This window comes from Pelophylax lessonae, assembly GCF_965119305.1.
Source record: "Pelophylax lessonae genome assembly, chromosome: 7".
Classification (NCBI taxonomy): domain Eukaryota; kingdom Metazoa; phylum Chordata; class Amphibia; order Anura; family Ranidae; genus Pelophylax; species Pelophylax lessonae.
Genome location: NC_138774.1, coordinates 38,008,705 through 38,025,975, shown reverse-complemented (window position 1 = coordinate 38,025,975; position 17,271 = coordinate 38,008,705). Strand labels below are relative to the sequence as shown.

General features: G+C 50.3%; 1 protein-coding gene across 1 annotated transcript in view; it reads left to right on the top strand.

Annotated features, from left to right (window-relative positions):
• LOC309560437 (uncharacterized protein) overlaps window positions 1-17,271 on the top strand; it is a 79,480-nt gene that overhangs the window by 57,393 nt on the left and 4,816 nt on the right. Inside the window, exon 12 of the mRNA XM_082264071.1 lies at window positions 6,424-6,576. Within this exon, the coding sequence (XP_082120197.1) occupies window positions 6,424-6,552 (129 nt within the window). The 3' untranslated portion in view covers window positions 6,553-6,576. The remainder of the gene's footprint in view (window positions 1-6,423; window positions 6,577-17,271) is intronic.

Below are 17,271 nucleotides of genomic sequence, written 5' to 3'. Positions count from 1 at the left end.
GACCTGTCTCCTGATTTGCCGAAAGTAGAACACATGCCATTGGGCATGGGGGAGGAGATGCTTCTACTGAGGGGAAAGAAGCTGAAGCTACCGCCGCTGAGGGTGAGTGAGCCATGGGGGGGTCCGGGGTCCTGGTGTGCAGCCTGGTGGGGGGTGGGGTGTATGGTGCAGTCCGTCTGCCGCCCCCCATCCCCCCGCCCCGGCCCATGGAGCACGGCCTGCCACTGGTACTGGCAGGAGTAATGCAGTGGCTATGTAGTTAGCCTTTCCACAACATGTAGGAAGATAGGGCAAAGCCCAGCATGTAGTTTTTTTTTTTTATTTTTAAACAAAGAACCTCCATGTTTGAACTGACGGCTATGAAAATGCTCCTTTCTCTTACGTCCTCCGACAGTCGCCGCCTCTTCATATTCGTCACATATGGGGTATTAGACTTTTCTCCGAAGGAGTAGCTAGGCAACAGAATATGTTAACAATAAAGCTTTAACATATCCCACCCTCAAGGGGTGGTCCCCTCAGTCAATACCCTCCTACTTCCTGCAACCATATCTCAGTTTTAATGTCTAGCTTGTCAGGAGTGGCTGGCTCTCTCTGTGCTGGGACTTTTTGTCCCAGACTCTTTCTTCTTTTTAATATTTTATTTGAGTTTTTTCTCTACCTTTTACTTAGCTGTTGTTTTTGTCAGCATTAGTTCTTCGGACGAAGAGGATCATGCGGACTGGGTCTCGGGCTGATCCCCCTGATCGCAGGTCGTGGGTCAGTGGCTTCCCAGTCTGCCATCGAGCGTTCGGCCAGGTAACGCTCCTGGCACGGTGAACGACCCATCCCTGTTCGGTGCAGGGATGTTTGGTGAGGTGGCTACCTCACCGGACGCTGTGCGGTTTCTTAACCGCCATTTTGTGCGTCTTGAATTGCGACTCTCCCTGCCTCATGTGCAGCGGCTTGTTCGCCTGTGCGGGTTCCCCACGCCGTATGAGGTAAGTGTGTCTATGTGGGGACCTGTCTGTCTGGGGGGGGTCTCAGTCTGGGACTGTGTAACCTGCCTTTAAATCACACTGCTTGTCTCCCTATCTCTCGGCTGCATGCTGTGGGCTGCAAGGGGGGGGGGGGAGCTGTATGACACTGTGTGTGTCAGGCTGGGCAGTGTGGAAAGCTGTGTGCTGTGGGGCATGTTTTTAATGGCATGTTGGGGCATATACAGCGATCGCTGCGGCGATCTAACATGTATCCATATAATGGGATGAATTTGTGTGTGTTTTTATGCACTGTGGAGCGGCGGTTTCGGCGCCAAACGACGCCATTTTACCGGCGCCCGCTCCGGCCGCATGGTTTACATGCACGGCGGCCATTTTCTTGTAGCCTCCATAGGCTTACATAGAGCGCCCTGGCAGCATCACTTCCTTTTTCCTGGAACACCGGTCGAGGCAGCAGCAGCAGCGGGGTCTCCTCAGGTTTTATCCTTCTATTCCTGTTGTCCATTGCCTGTATTCAGTCTGTATATTCCCTGTGGGGGTCTCATTGTGCCTGAGTGTGTGCGGTGGGCTGCGCTTACCGCGCTTGCTGAAAGGGGGCAGTTAACCCTTGGTTGTCTGGCGTACAGGGGCAATGGATTCTCAGGAGGGCAAGTTTCCCACAGTATTGGTGGAAAGCCAGGGGACCGCTGTTTCCCCCCCAGGGGGGGATTTAGCCACTATTGTGGCTGGCCTTGCTGCCCAGGTGCAAATGCTGGTGGCTGCTCAATCTACTAAACGGCCCAGAGTTACTCTGTCCTCCGATTCTGAGGGTGAAGGTGATGGGGCTGTTCTGGCAGGGACCCCCCTATCGGGGTCCCGCTCCTCTCTTGATCTAGTGGGGTCTGAGGTAGAGGCTGAGGTTGAGGGGGTTGATAATTCTCCCCCTGGCTCGCCTGAAGAGCTTGCAATCATGGATGAGTTGATTGCTTCCATTAAGCAGACGCTACGTTTGCAGGACGAAGTGTGTCCCCCCGCTGCCTTGGCGGCTTATGGGACGCAGAGAAAACGCAGGACGCCGCAGGTTTTTCCCTGCAATGCTGATTTTCAGCGCGCTGTAAAGGATCAATGGCGCGATCTGCGCAAACCTTTTGCGGTACCAAGTAAATTCAAGCTGCGTTATCCTTTCTCCCCTGCCACTGATGAACGGTGGTGTGTGCCTCCACCAGTGGATCATGCAATTGCGGTTTTGAACAAAGCCACTGCGATTCCTGCAGAGGGATCCCCTGTTTTCCGTGATGCCACGGATAGGAGACTGGAGTCTCTTGCCCGTCATACTTATTCTGTTACGGGTTCTATGCTTAAGGCTCTATTTGCTTCTCTCATGGCGGCCCAGGCGATCGCAAGTTGGACGCAGATGCTTAGGCGCGTCCTAGTGGCCGATTCGGCCTCGGCGGCGACCCTGGACATGGTGGATCAGATCCACCAGGGTGTCATGTATCTGTGTGATGCGGACCTGGACCTGATTCCGTTGGCTGCACGTGTGCATAGCGTGGCGGTGTTGTCTCGCCGCCTGGTTTGGTTGAAATGTTGGTCGGTGGACCAATCTTCACGTAAAACCTTAGCCAATCTGCCTTATGATGGGTCTCGCCTTTTTGGGGAGTCCCTGGATGTGTTGATTAAGGGGATCACCGGGGGTAAGAGCACTCTCTTGCCCCATTTCCCCAAGGCTAAGGGGGCTTCTGGGAAGAAGCATGCAAATTTTCGGCCCCCTCAGGGGTCCTTTCGTGCCTTTCGGCCGCACTACAAGGGCAAACCGTTCAAAGGCCAGGGCTCTCAGAAGAAGCCCTGGTCTGGGAAACAGAAGTCCGGCCAATTCGGACCTGCGGCCCATAACAATTCGGCCTGAAGGGGCGCCCTCACCCAGTTTTGGGGTGGGGGGACGCTTGCTCGGTTTTCTTCAGCCCTGGTTGGCCCGTGTGCGGGACAGATGGGTTCTGGAAATCGTTCGATCTGGTTACAAGATCGAGTTTCTCTCTCGGCCAGAGAGCAGATTTTTTCCCTCAAATCTACAACTGTCTCCAGAGCGCCTGCGGGATCTGCACCTGGCGGTGCGGGACCTGAGGGCTCAGGGAGTGGTGGTTCCGGTGCCTCATCGGGACAGATTTCGGGGGTTTTATTCCAATCTGTTCACCGTGCCCAGAAAGGAGGGCAAGGTTCGTCCAATTCTGGACTTGAAAGCTCTGAACCGCTCTGTGCGGGTTCGCAAGTTCCGCATGGAATCCCTGCGCTCGGTGGTGGCTGCCCTGGTTCCGGGGGAATTCATGGCCTCCATCGATTTGAAGGATGCGTATCTTCACATCCCCATATTCGAGGGTCATCAGAGATACCTTCGATTTGCCATTGCGGAGGATCACTACCAGTTCGTGGCGTTGCCCTTTGGGCTCGCCTCGGCTCCGCGGGTCTTCACCAAGGTGCTTGCACCGGTTCTGGCATTATTGAGGGCCCAGGGCATTTCTGTCCTGGGGTATCTGGACGACATTCTGATTCGGTCTGCGACCAGTCAGGGTCTGGAGAAGGACCTGTCTGTCACGATGCAAACTCTGCAGGAGTTCGGTTGGACGATAAATGTTCCAAAGTCGACACTGAGTCCGTCGGTTCGTCTTCCCTATCTGGGAATGATACTGGACTCGGTGCAGGCGAAGGTCTTCCTGCCGGAAGACAAACTCATGACTCTTCAGGAGGAAGTCAGGTCCCTCAGGGACGTTCCGAACTCGTCTCTGCGGACGTGTATGGGATGTCTGGGATTGATGGTCTCGGCTTTCGAGGCGATTCCTTTCGCGCAGTTTCACACGCGGGGTCTCCAGGCGGAGATCTTGTCCAAGTGGGACGGGCGACCTCAATCCCTGGATCTTCAGATCTCGTTGAGTCATCGCACCAGGGAAAACCTTCTGTGGTGGCTCCAGTCCCCGTTGGTGTCCGGGGGCAAGTCGTTTCGTCCGATCTCGTGGACGATAATCACCACGGATGCCAGCCTGTCGGGCTGGGGTGGTGTTCTGGGCGTTCTGTCCGCCCAGGGGACCTGGTCGGAGGGGGAGTCTTCCCTCCCGATCAACATTCTGGAATTGCGTGCGATAAGGCTCTGTCTTCATCGCTGGACGGACCGGCTGCAGGGCTGCCCGGTTCGGGTGCAGACGGACAATGCCACGGCGGTGGCCTACATCAACCACCAAGGGGGCACCAGGAGTGCCCGAGCGGCTCGAGAAGTGGCCGACTTTCTGTCTTGGGCCGAGACTCATGTCCCGGCGATAACGGCGGTTCACATTCCGGGAGTGGAGAACTGGCAGGCGGACTATCTGAGTCGCCAGACCCTAGATCAGGGGGAATGGTCTCTCCATCCGCCTGTCTTCCAGATGTTGTGCGCGAAGTGGGGTCTTCCAGATGTGGACCTGTTCGCGTCTCGCCTCAACTACAAGGTGAAGAGGTTCGTGGCAAGGACGCGCGACCCTCGGGCAGACGCGTCGGACGCGTTAGTGGCCCCGTGGCATCAGTACAGGCTGATGTACGCGTTTCCACCGATTCAGTTGCTGTCCCGGTTCCTTCGCAGGTTACACTCGGAACGCAGCACGGTGATTCTTGTGGCACCGGACTGGCCTCGCCGGTCCTGGTACGCAGACCTCGTGAATCTGGCGGTCGACGCCCCCTGGCGTCTGCCTCTTCGGGACGATCTACTGTCTCAAGGACCGATTTACCATCCTGCTTTACAGTCGCTGGCTTTGACGGCCTGGCTGTTGAGACCGAGGTCCTGAAGGAGAAGGGTCTCTCTCCAGAGGTTGTTCATACCTTGATCAACGCGAGGAAGTCTTCCTCGGGAAAGGTTTATTACCGTACTTGGAAGGCCTATTTTGCCTGGTGTGAGTCCAGGGGGTTTTCACCCCGCACGTACTCGGTTTCCCGTGTGCTGTCTTTCCTTCAGACGGGTGTCGATCAGCGTTTGGCGCTGGCTACGATAAAGGGTCAGGTGTCTGCGCTGGCCGTTCTGTTTCAACGTCCCGTGGCTTCCAACTCCTTGGTTGGCACTTTTATTCAGGGTGTGCGGCATCTGGTTCCTCCTAGGAGGGATCCTTTGCCCCCTTGGGACTTGAATCTAGTCCTATCTGTGTTACAACGTGCTCCTTTTGAACAGATCAGGGAGATCTCGTTGTCTATGTTGTCCAAAAAGGTCGCCTTTTTGGTGGCGATCACTTCGGCTCGCAGAGTGTCGGAACTGGCGGCTTTGTCCTGCAAGTCTCCGTACCTGGTTGTTCATTTGGATAAGGTGGTCTTGCGACCTAATCCTTCTTTTCTGCCGAAACGAGTTTCGGAATTCCATCTTAACGAGGATATTGTTTTGCCTTCGTTGTGCACGAAGCCTAAACATCCAAAGGAGGTGAGATTGCATTCTCTGGATGTTGTTCGGGCGATTAGGGTTTACCTTAAATCGACTGAGTCTTTTCGAAAGACGGACTCCTTGTTTGTTCTTCCAGAGGGTCCTCGGAAGGGCATGGCGGCTTCCGCCTCTACCATTGCCAAATGGATCAGGCAGACCATTGAACAGGCCTATGCCTTGCAGGGGAAGGTTCCCCCTGTGCCTGTGAAGGCGCACTCTACTAGATCTCTGAGTACGTCTTGGGCCTGTCGTCATGGGGCTTCTGTAGCCCAGGTGTGTAAGGCGGCGACTTGGTCGACCGTACACACTGTCACAAAATTCTACAAAGTAGATGTTCAGGCATCGGCGGATGCTTCCTTTGGCCGCAAGGTTCTTAGTGCGGCTGTTCCCTAGGGTCCCTTGTTGGGGACTCCTGGCTGTTGGGATAAGTTTTGTATCCCCTGGTTTTTTGTCTTTTCCTGGGTTGTTGCTCCTGTTGAGCACTTATTTTTGCTGTTGCCCAGCTGGTTTCCTTCCTTTGGTAAGGTTCCTTTCTTTGATGTGGAGACTGCGTTGCCTTTCGGCGCGGATGCGTTTCCCACCCCTCATGTTTGCACTGCTTTGGGACGTCCCCATATGTGACGAATATGAAGAGGCGGCGACTGTCGGAGGACGTAAGAGAAAACGGAATTTTTGTAAAATCTTACCTGTAAAATTCCTTTCTCTGAGTCCTCCGACAGTCGCCGCCCCCGCCCCTCTTTTGGGGTTTGAATGTATACTCTACTGCTATTCCACTAAAACTGAGATATGGTTGCAGGAAGTAGGAGGGTATTGACTGAGGGGACCACCCCTTGAGGGTGGGATATGTTAAAGCTTTATTGTTAACATATTCTGTTGCCTAGCTACTCCTTCGGAGCAAAGTCTAATACCCCATATGTGACGAATATGAAGAGGCGGCGACTGTCGGAGGACTCAGAGAAAGGAATTTTACAGGTAAGATTTTACAAAAATCCCGTTTTTTCTTTTGGCTTTTTGAGTACAATTTGTGGTTTTTGTATTTTGCAGTTGAAAAGTTCGGAATCCAACACAGAGGATGAAGATGATGTTGACAGTGAGGAAGACAATGACAATGAAAATGACCATGGCAATGACCGTGACCATGACGATGATGAGGAAGATGATGAGGATAAATAAGTTCACGATCTTGGCAGAGAACTGGTAGGGATTTAGAATTTAATTTCCATCAAGCTTCATATTTTCTAAAGTACTAAATATATTAATGCTTGAACTTTTCCCTTGGCCCGTGGCAAAGGTCCCCCATGATTTTCGTACGAGAAATATCAGATATGAAAGACTGCGCTTGATCAGAAACAACAAATAACAAAACAAAAAGCCTTTGTGGTACGAGAACTTTCGTACATTATTTCTATCCTCCGTTCCGACTTGCTGTGAAACATCGAGGGACACCGGACGATTGTTCGCCTGATTTTCTCATAGTGTGTACGGGGCTTAAGTTCAGTCAAAACTTCCTCAACAGAAAATCAGTACAAGGGACATTATTTCTATTCAGCACAAAGTGTCCCTTTTGCTGTTGGCTGCAGTTTTAGTTAAAATCTGAAATCTTCTGATTGTGTTACATTCAATGTAAGCAAGGCATGGCTTTTCTCATTGGAGGAAGGGGGCGGGTTTTTGCCAGACTGTCTTCCTACCCCAGCAGCCGTATTTTTCATGGGTTAATATGAGCCAAGGGACCTGTCATAGGCACTCTTTAAGAGTGCTGGCTATGCTCGCCCTTTTCGACCTTTCATCCTTCCAGGACGGCCTACATTTGAGAGATTGTGGCTCCGCCTCACAGGAAACGCAACTAATTTGCAGCTGTTTAAAAGGGTCCCACCCATCCTTAGCTTCAGTTCAGTTGTGTTTCCAACCTCACATCGGAACGTTTGTTTTTTTACTAACCTGAGGCAAATAGCTGGCCAAGAGGGTACCCCTGGAAGGCAGCTTCGGTCGGCCTAATAGCTGGTTCCTCCCTAGCTGTGTCCTTGGAAAAGGAACTTTCAGGTCGCCAAACATACCAGGTAGTGCGGTTTGCCTTATGGTGAAGGTCCCTCATACCTGAAGTCCTGCTTGTCTCTGCAGGAAGTCTCCTCCTTTCGCTTCGTTGGGCGGTAAGGATTTTCGAATTTCCCGCCAGCGGTGAGCCCCAAGCCTCGCTATGGAGACAGGAAGTTCCGTCGGAAGGGGCGGAGCGGCTGATTCCCGGAAGAGACCCAGCGTGGAGGAGACGCGGGGTCGGTGTGAGCTCGGTACAACCATGGCTGACTCTCCGACTCCGAGAGGGTGGAAGCCCCAGAAAGAGACACAAGCGGCCGCAATCCTTACAGGGGAGAAAGCGGCAACGCAGGTGGCGACAGGAACGGGTAAGTGATACCGATGGCGGCCGACTGCTGTCTATTGTGTGACAGGTATGCCGTGCCATGTTTTTCCTGCATGTTTGCCGTAGTGGTGGACAAGAGGGTTATGTCGCTTCATGGTGTCCTTTCTTCTTGTCTTCATGTGTTACACAGGTACGCCACCGGCACAGGAAGCCCCTGCCAGACCCCTATCCTCAGTTAAAAAATGTGGGGAATGCGGGGTTAGATTGTCTAAGTCTTACACAAAGCCCTTATGCCAGACTTGCATTAATAAGTTAGCAGGGCAGGACCTAATGAAAGATTTTCTTAAATCTATGAAGGAGGAAATGGCAGCTGCTGTTCAGTCATTTAAGGCTACAGCAGCTATCCCTCTAGTCCCAGCAGAGGAAGGAGCAAAAGATAATGTGTCCTCCCAAGACTGTGGGTGGTCTAAAGGAACCCCATCCCTCTGGGCAGATTCTCTATCCATTCCCTCAACTCAAGTTAGGGAACAAGAGGATCCAGAAGAAGGTTCTAGTTATTTAAGAGACCCTTCAAGCTCAGATAAGGACTCAGAAAGTAACAGTGAAGGGGAAAAAATATAAAAATCTTTTCTCTGTCGCTCATTGACAGACGTAGTCCTCTTTGATTCACATCAATTGGGCTATGCTGCCTCCGCAGGAGTAGGACTAGGCAGAAAGAAAAACGTTCTGGCTCCACCCTAGGGGCAGTCCCAGAGGGTATATCCTCTTCCTGTCTGCTACAGGGAATCAGTTTTTTTCTGTCTAGTCAGGAGTAAGGACCTAAGTTCCTTGCTGGGATCTTTGGTCCTGGCAAGATTTTTTAGAAAAAATATTTTTTTTAGGTAGTTTCTCCAGTTTTTTTCCTGTGAGATCTTCAAGCAAATTACGCCGGATCTGGGCGACGGGCTGGATGTTGAGATCCAGTGGTCACCCCAGCCGGCCTACGAGCGCGCGCAGACCATAGCATCACGCTTGGCCGGCCGCGACACATTCAAGTAAGTATGCGGGACCGGGCGACGGGCTGGATGTTGAGATCCAGTGGTCACCCCGGTTCAGCCTACGAGCGCGTGCAGACCATAGCTCCGCGCTGGGTCGGCCGCAACAGAGTCCCATTGGAGGGACTGACCTTGCGAGTTAAACGTCTCGCTTGGACGCCAGGAACCAGAGAGTCAAGGCGTCCGGATTGGTCGACAGCCCCCCACTTCGGTGGAGAGGGTATTGTGAAGAGAGGGTGCCTGTCAGTCCGGTATGATGAGTAAATGTTCCCCCTTCCCCCCTGTGGGGTCTTTGGGATACGGGCCCCTCTGCGTATGGTCGGATCCTTTCTGACATTAAAGTTCCCCCTTGTAGCCCTTTGACATGTTCACATATCCCCTGTGATAGTGTGATCTGGTTTGGGAGCTGACACTCCAGCAGGCTTGGTTTGGGAGCTAACACTTTAAACAAACCTCGGTTTGGGAGCTGACACTCTAGCAACCTTGGTTTAGGAGCTGACACTCTAGCAGGCTTGGTTTGGGAGCTGATACTTCAGCAAGCCTTGGGTTCTCTAGCAAGGAAGCCGAGTTCGATTTGCTATAGAACACATAAGAGGTATAGCCTACCTTAGATCGCCATACTCCCGCAGGCCGACAGGCCGCCATCAGCTGTTTTCAAGCATGCAGGCGCTGTACTGGAGGAGCCACGCTAGATCGGCAGTCCGCCGCCATTTTGTTGTAGACCACATGTCTGCATGGTCTACACAAGCCGCAGGCAGGTCACGCAAGCCGCCATTTTTTCGTAGCCTATTGTCTCCTGCATGGGGGCGGCCATGTTTGATGTGCCCAGCAAACCTCGAGGAGCAGCTGGGAACGCCGGAAGGCGTACACAGGGGGCGGAGCCACTTCCTTTCACCCGGGAATCCTAGTGCAAGACTTCCCAGTCTGCACAAGACAACGCTGGCAGCAGTTTTAATAAGAAACTTCTTTGCATCTGGTGGTGAGCCCTTGGGGTCTCTCTCTCTCTGTGGGGGTCCAAAGCAGGTAAGCTGAGGGGCGCTATTGCGCTGGTGAATTAAAAAAGGTATTTCTCTGTCGCTCATTGACAGACGTAGTCTTCTTGATTCACATCAATTGGGTTATGTTGTCTCCGCAGGAGTAGGACTAGGCAGAAAGAAAAAACGTTCTGGCTCCACCCTAGGGGCAGTCCCAGAGGGTATATCCTCCCTCTCTCTGCTACAAGGAATCAGTTTTTTTTTCTGTCTAGTCCGGGCGATCAGGGTATACTTGAAAACGACAGACTCGTTTCGCAAGACGGATTCACTTTTTGTGATCCCGGATGGACCCAAAAAGGGGTTGCCTGCATCTGCCGCGACTATTTCCAAATGGATCAGACAGACGGTGGTACAGGCTTATTCTATTAAGGGTCGGGAGCCCCCGTTCCCTGTTAAGGCGCACTCCACTCGGGCACTTAGTGCGTCATGGGCCTTTCGCCATCAGGCGTCAGTGGTCCAGGTGTGCAAGGTCGTCGGTGCATACCTTTACAAAACATAAAGTTGATGTAATGGCATCGTCTGATGCCTCGTTTGGCCGCAAGGTTTTGCAGGCCGCCATTTGAGGAGACCAGTGGTCTACCTCGAGGGTTTTTTTCCGTTGGAATTTTTATTTGAGTCTCATTCTTTGCTTATAATGAGCCTTTAAAACTTCTAGTTGGCACCGGTTGGGCCTTCTAGATTGGATTTTGATTTCTGTCAATCCCACCCCTCATTTGTGGCACTGCTTCTGGATGTCCCAATTGATGTGAATCAAGAAGACTACGTCTGTCAATGAGCGACAGAGAAAATCGGATTTTTGTAAGATCTTACCGTAAAATCCTTTTCTCTTAGCTCATTGACAGACTTAGTACCCGCCCCTCTATCATTGAGTTGGGTTGGGTTAAATTCTCTGTTGCTGCTTTATAACAGAACTGATTCCTTGTAGCAGAGAGAGGGAGGATATACCCTCTGGGACTGCCCCTAGGGTGGAGCCAGAACGTTTTTTCTTTCTGCCTAGTCCTACTCCTGCGGAGACAACATAACCCAATTGATGTGAATCAAGAAGACTACGTCTGTCAATGAGCTAAGAGAAAAGGATTTTACGGTAAGATCTTACAAAAATCAGATTTTTAAAAAAAAAAAAAAAGGGTATTTTTTTATTTATAAAAAAAAAAAAAAGAAATAAATTTTTTCTTTTTTACTGGCAAAGTGTCCTGGATTAACATGGACCCTGCCACACATGTACCTCCACCTGATCCCCTCGAAGTGGCTGCAGGACCCTCCAGTTCCCCACTTAATAGTGAGTCATTGTCAGCAGTTTTTGGAAATTTTTTGTCTATCCCGGATGGAATTGGCTTGTCAGGGACAGGGCGCAAGGAAGCGACCCCCGCCTATCCCCATTTTTCATCTGAAACTTCAGCCTGAGCCTATTCCTGCAGTTGCAGGTACCTCATCTGGGGTTTGTGACTCGGGTACCGTCTCTTCAGACAGTGAGGGAGATGTTTCGGCATCTACCATAGCCCGAGAGGAAGAGTTAGTAACGCATTAATTGTATATGTTCGGATACACCATCAGAAGTAGCTGATACTGAGATCCCATTTGGTACTAATAAACGCACCAACATGGTAAAAGTATTTCCCTTACCCAAGTGTTTCGGTAAGGTAACTAAGTAGGAATGGGGTCATCCAAGACGAGCCCCTACTATTTCCTAAACGCATTAATAGGCGTTATTCGTTCGAGGAATTATTCCTCAAGAGATGGATAGTACCATCTGTGGTGGATTTTTCAATCTCCAGATTGAACAAAGCTACGGTTATCCTATTGGAGGATGCTCCGTCCTTTAAAGATGATCGCGCCATCTTTTCCCTAATTGGGTCAGCTTTCAGACCAGTAATTGCTATTGGTCTAGAATGGACCAAGTGGCTTAGAGGGGAGAGATATCCCCCAGGCGGTATCAGATCTGGTGGAACAGATGATACAAGAGTTACAGTTTGCCTGCGACATTGCACTAGACGCCACTCCACTATTGGAGCGAGCATCAGTTTTCAGCAGTGGTCCTCAGGCGTACACTGTGACTAAGATATTGGTCGGCAGACCAAGGTTCCAAGGAAGCTTTGGTTAAATCTCCCTTTTCAGGGTGTGCGCCTATCTTGGAGCCAATTTAGATGAGATTATTAAGGATCTCACTAGAGGAATAAGGGTAAAGGATCCCGTCAGAGACGGGGGCCTTCTTTTTCCGCTCATAAAAGTTTTTTCAGCCCACGAAAAAAAAAAAAAAAAAAAGCAAAGTCCTCCAAAACTCCTTCGGGAGGTTTTTTTATGGGGCGCTGGCAAGATTGTATGTCAATCTCTCCCAGTGCGATTCTTCCTTCCAATATTCGACTATCCCCGGATCGCTTAAGAGCTTACGGGGGGCAGTCACGGATTTAATGCAACAAGGAGTGGTGGTCCACGTTCCTTGGACAGAGCATTTCAAGGGTTCTATTCGAACCTTTTCACAATACCCAGAAAAGAGGGCAAAGTGCGTCCAATTCTGGACTTAAGAGCACTTAATCTTTTTTGTCAGACGGCCTCCCTGCATCAGGGGGATTTTCTGGCGTCCATAGACATCTAGGATGCCTATCTTCACTTTCTTATTTATGCAGGACATCAGCGTTTCCTGCGTTTTTCCGTAGAAAGAGTACCATTATCAGTTTCTGGCGTTACTCCTTGGTCTCGCCTCCACTCTCTGGGTCTTCACAAAGGTGTGGGCCCCAGTCTTGACGTTGTTACGACAACGAGACATATCGATTCTAGGTCACCTAGACGATCTTCTGCTCCGTGTGGAGTCTCCGCAGACTCTATTACTAAACTTGGAGATCACCATGACCTCTTTGCAAGAGTTCGGGTGGCTGGTGAACCTGCAGAAGTTATCTTTGGTTCCCACCAGAAGGCTGGAATATTTGGGTCTAATTTTAGACACATCCAGGCTTGCATGAGGGTTCTGGGTTTGATGGTGGCTTCCTTTGAAGCAGTACCAGTTGCCCAGTCCCATACCCGAATCCTTCTAGGAGAGATTATTCTCAAGTGTAACCGAAATCCAGATTCCCTGGACAATCGGATCCGGCTGAGTGAGCGGACCAGGGAGTCCCTGGTCTGGCGTTTTCGGTCTCCGATGCTCAGCCAGGGGAAGTCATTCCTACCAATATTTGGACGCTTATCACCACGGATGCCAGTCTATCCGGGTGAGGAGAAATTCTCGGCTCAGGGGCTTTGGTCCCTGGAAGAGTCTAGGTTACCGATAAATGTATTGAAACTGAGAGCGGTCAGACTTTGTCTGATTCACTGGACCGAGCAGCTCCAGGGCAGCCCGGTTCAGATCCAGTCGGACAATGCCACAGCAGTGGCTTATGTCAATCATCAAAGGGGCACCAGGAGTGTCCTGGCGGCCATAGAAGTGGCCAGCATTCTTCATAGGGCGGAACTAATGTTCCAGCTCTATCTGCGGTATTCATTCCGGGGATGAATTGGCAGGCAGATTATCTCAGCCGTCAGATTCTGGATCAAGGGGTATGATCTCTTCATCCAGGGATATTCCACCAACTGTGCCTCCGTTGGGGCACTCCGAATGGGAGCTTTGGCATCTCAGCTCAACAGGAAAGTGCGGAGGTTTGTGGTTTGTTCCCACGATCTTCTAGCAGACACCGCAGACATGCTGATCGCCCCGTGGGGGCAGTATCAGCTACTTCCCTCCTCTCAAGTTACTGCCGAAGCTTCTTCGCAGGATAGAGGTGGAGGGAATTCCGATTATCCTGGTAGATCAGGACTGGCCTAGTCGGCCTGGTACGCCGACCTGGTCAGGCTGGTCACAGACGTTCCTTGGCGACTTCCTCTTACGGAGGATCTGCTGTCGCAGGGACCGATCTTCCATCCTGCTTTACGATCGCTTTAACGGCCTGGTTATTGAGACCCAGGTGCTGAAGGACAACTTGATGCTCCCCTGGCACAATTATCAAAAGGAACAGATTTATCCTTTGAAAATGCCGGGCATATTACAGATCCTATGGATCGCAGGATTGGATCCGTATTAAGTAAAGCCTGGGATTCTAATGCATATAATACAACTATAGCCTTAGCTGATACCTGTATGGCCAGGAATACAGACTTTTGGCTCAAGGAACTTTCAAAATGTGTCCGCAATATGGCAGGATCACAAGACCTGATAGATTCCCTGGCCATGATTAGTAAAGCGGCATCCTACCTAGCAGACGCAGCTGTGGAGTCATTAGTAGCATCTGCTAAAACAGCAGCATTAATAAATTCTGCCAGAAGGGCGCTCTGGGTCAAAGCTTGGGAAGGTGATGTAAACTCCAAAGTAAGACTCTGTGCTCTACCCTTTGAAGGTTCATTACTGTTCGGTTCAGGACTAGATGATACCTTGTCCAGATCTGCAGAAAAAGGGGAAAAGTTTCCCACTAAGAAAAAGGACAAACCAGGAAGATATTCCTTTCGGAAATTCCAAGGTAAGAATCAAAAAAGGCCGTTTAGGGCCAAGAAAGGTGGTCCTGGGAAAGGAAAACAAGGGGACAAATTGTTGTTCCTTAAACCTGGACCTAAGTCCAAAGAATCTAACTGACGCCAGCGTCAGAGTAGGGGGCAGACTGACCCATGTTGCTTCCCAATGGGAAAACATCTCTGCCAGTCCCTACTTTCTTCATCGGGAAGGGTACCAATTGGAGTTTGTCTCACAACTGGTATCAAAGATATTAGTGACCTATCCCTCAAGAAAAGAACAAAAGTTCTCCAGGGGGAACATTTATTCGGTCAGATAAAATCTGTACCAAAATGTCTTTATGACCATGTTGGATTTAAGAGATGCTTACCTACATGTTCCAATTTATTGAAAACATCAAGCATTTCTCAGATTCATCATAGTACCAGAAGAGGGTACTGCACGTTGGCAGTTCAGAGCTTCTCCTGTTTGCTTGGCAGCAAGTCCAGGGATCTTTACAAAAATCTTGGCCAAGGTAGTAGGCCTCCTGTACCTACTAAGCCTAAAGTTGATCCCGTGTCTGGAAGATATGTTGATTTGTATAAGATCAACAGATCTACTGGGCCAAGGGTGTCTATGGTACAAAATAGATACCGGACTCAAAAAAACTTTTTCCCAAGGGAAAAGGTGAAAGAAGTGGTCTCAGCAGTAAAAAGCATCTGCTTTCGTCCCTAAGGCGCCAGGAGACAGATCATGTAGATTCTAGGGCCAAATCCAGCCATAGATTGGGCCCAACTACATTCAAGAGACCTCCAAGGCTTTCACCTAACCTCTTGGAACAAGAGACAAAACCAAAAAGTAGAGCAGTTCTTCCCTCTGACAAAACAGAAGGATATGCTGGGCTTGGAGGCCCTAGCACAACCTTGGCCTTTCAGGCTAACCTATGCCTTTCCCCCACAGAACCTAATATCAAGAGTTCTGCAGAATCGCAGCGGATGGCCGCAACCTTGCCTCATCCTAGTCAAACCTGGGTGGCCAAAAGGGAAGTGATTTGCAACCCTGGGGTCTCTATCAGTGACAGTACCTTGGAAACTACCAGAAATTCCAGACCTGTCACTACAAGGACCTCTGATTCACCCCAGACCGCAGTTTTTTCAATTAACAGGCTGGATCGTGAACGCCAAATACTAAAAGAAAAAGGATGCTCAGACAGAGTCATTGAGACCCTCCTTTCAAGTAGAAAGCCAGTAACTAGAAAAATTTATTCCAAAATCTGGAAGACATTTTGTACTTGGCAGAGTCAGAAGAAGGATTCCTCTGCCTCAACCCCAAGGATCCTGGATTTTTTACAGGATGGGGTAGATAAGGGGGTGGCAGTGAACACCCTTAAAGTACAGATAGCGGCACTTTCTGTTTTTTTAGACAAAAGGTTAGCCCAAGAGCCTTTAATTAAAAGATTTCTGTTGGCTCGGAGAAGGGTATCTCCAATTAAAGCGGTAGTATCCCGCTTTTTGACACTTTTACCTACAGGTAAGCCTATAATAAGGCTTACCTGTAGGTACAAATAATATCTCCTAAACCGGCACGGTTTAGGAGATATTTACAGTGCATGCAGCCGCTCGCGCGAGCGGCGCATGCGCTCTGAAGGTCCGGGGGACCTTCAATTAAGTTGCCGGGAGCTTGCCGGAAAAATCACTCCCGCGCGCATGCGTGGGAGTGACGTCATCGCGGCTCCGGCCAATCATCGCGCCGGAGCCGTCTCTTCCAGCCAATCAGCGCGCCGGAGCTGCCGAACCCGGAAGAGACGACGAGGGACCATGCCAGCGCCCGCAGCGATGTCCGGGGGTCCATGTCGGGGCTTCATTTAAGGTAAGTTACACATAATGGGCTAGTATGCGATGCATACTAGCTCATTATGCCTTTGTCTTGCAGGTTTTTTTTTTTTTATTTTTTTTTTTTTTTATTGAGTTTACAACCGCTTTAACAGAGCTATTGTTCCAGCCTGGAACTTAACGCTTGTACTAGAGACATTATCTAGTGAAGCATTTGAACCCTTAAACAAAATTAGTTTAAACATTTTGTCTATTAAAGCGGAGTTCCACCCTGGATTTGTTTTTTGTTTTTTTTAATACCCCCGGGACAGTCAGGGCTAGTGCATTCCACAATGGCTAGCCTCTGATCTGTCCCGGGTTGCACTTACCTGCAAGACAAAATACTTACCTTGCAAACGTCTTGTCCAGCGCTGCCATCTCAGATGTGGGCAGCTTGAAGCCAGCGCGTCCTCTTCGGCGTCTTCTTCCGCCTTCTGTGGTCCCACGATGCTCTGCGCCGGCCCCGACGTCACTTCCGGGTCGCGCGCGTCACCCCTCCACAGCTTCTGGGCATGCCCAAAAGCTGTTTAGAAGGGGATGACGCGCGCGACCCGGAACTGACGTCGGGGCCGGTGCAGGCGCAATGATTCCTGGGAGCTATGACGTCCAGCTCCCAGGAATCATTGCAGAGCCAGGAAGTGACGACGGGCCGCGGCCGAGGAAGGAGGAAGAAGGAAGTAAGGTAAGTATATTTTCTTCGCTACGAGGTAAGTAAAAAAAAAAAAAAAATATGCGATTATCCATTTCTTTTTCAGGTGACCCGGAGCGAGAAGATGGAGGTAAGTATAAAAATAGGGTGGAACTCCACTTTAAGTTAACTTTTTTGTTAGCAATCGCCACAGCCAGGAGAGTGGGAGATTTGCAAAGCTTATCCATAAAAGAACCCTTTATGAGAATTCTCCAAGACAGGGTGATTCTTAAACCAGATCCACTGTACCTGCCCAAGGTGGTGTCATCTTTTCATAGGAATCAAGAGATGGTTCTCCCATCCTTCTGTGAGAAACCTAAGTGTGCAAAAGAAGAGAAATCCCATTGCTTAGATGTAAGAAGATGTCTTGTAGCATATCTAGAAAGAACCAAGGGCTTTAGAAGATCTAGTCACTTGTTGGTTCTACATTCTGGACCAAGGAAGGGTTTACAAGCATCA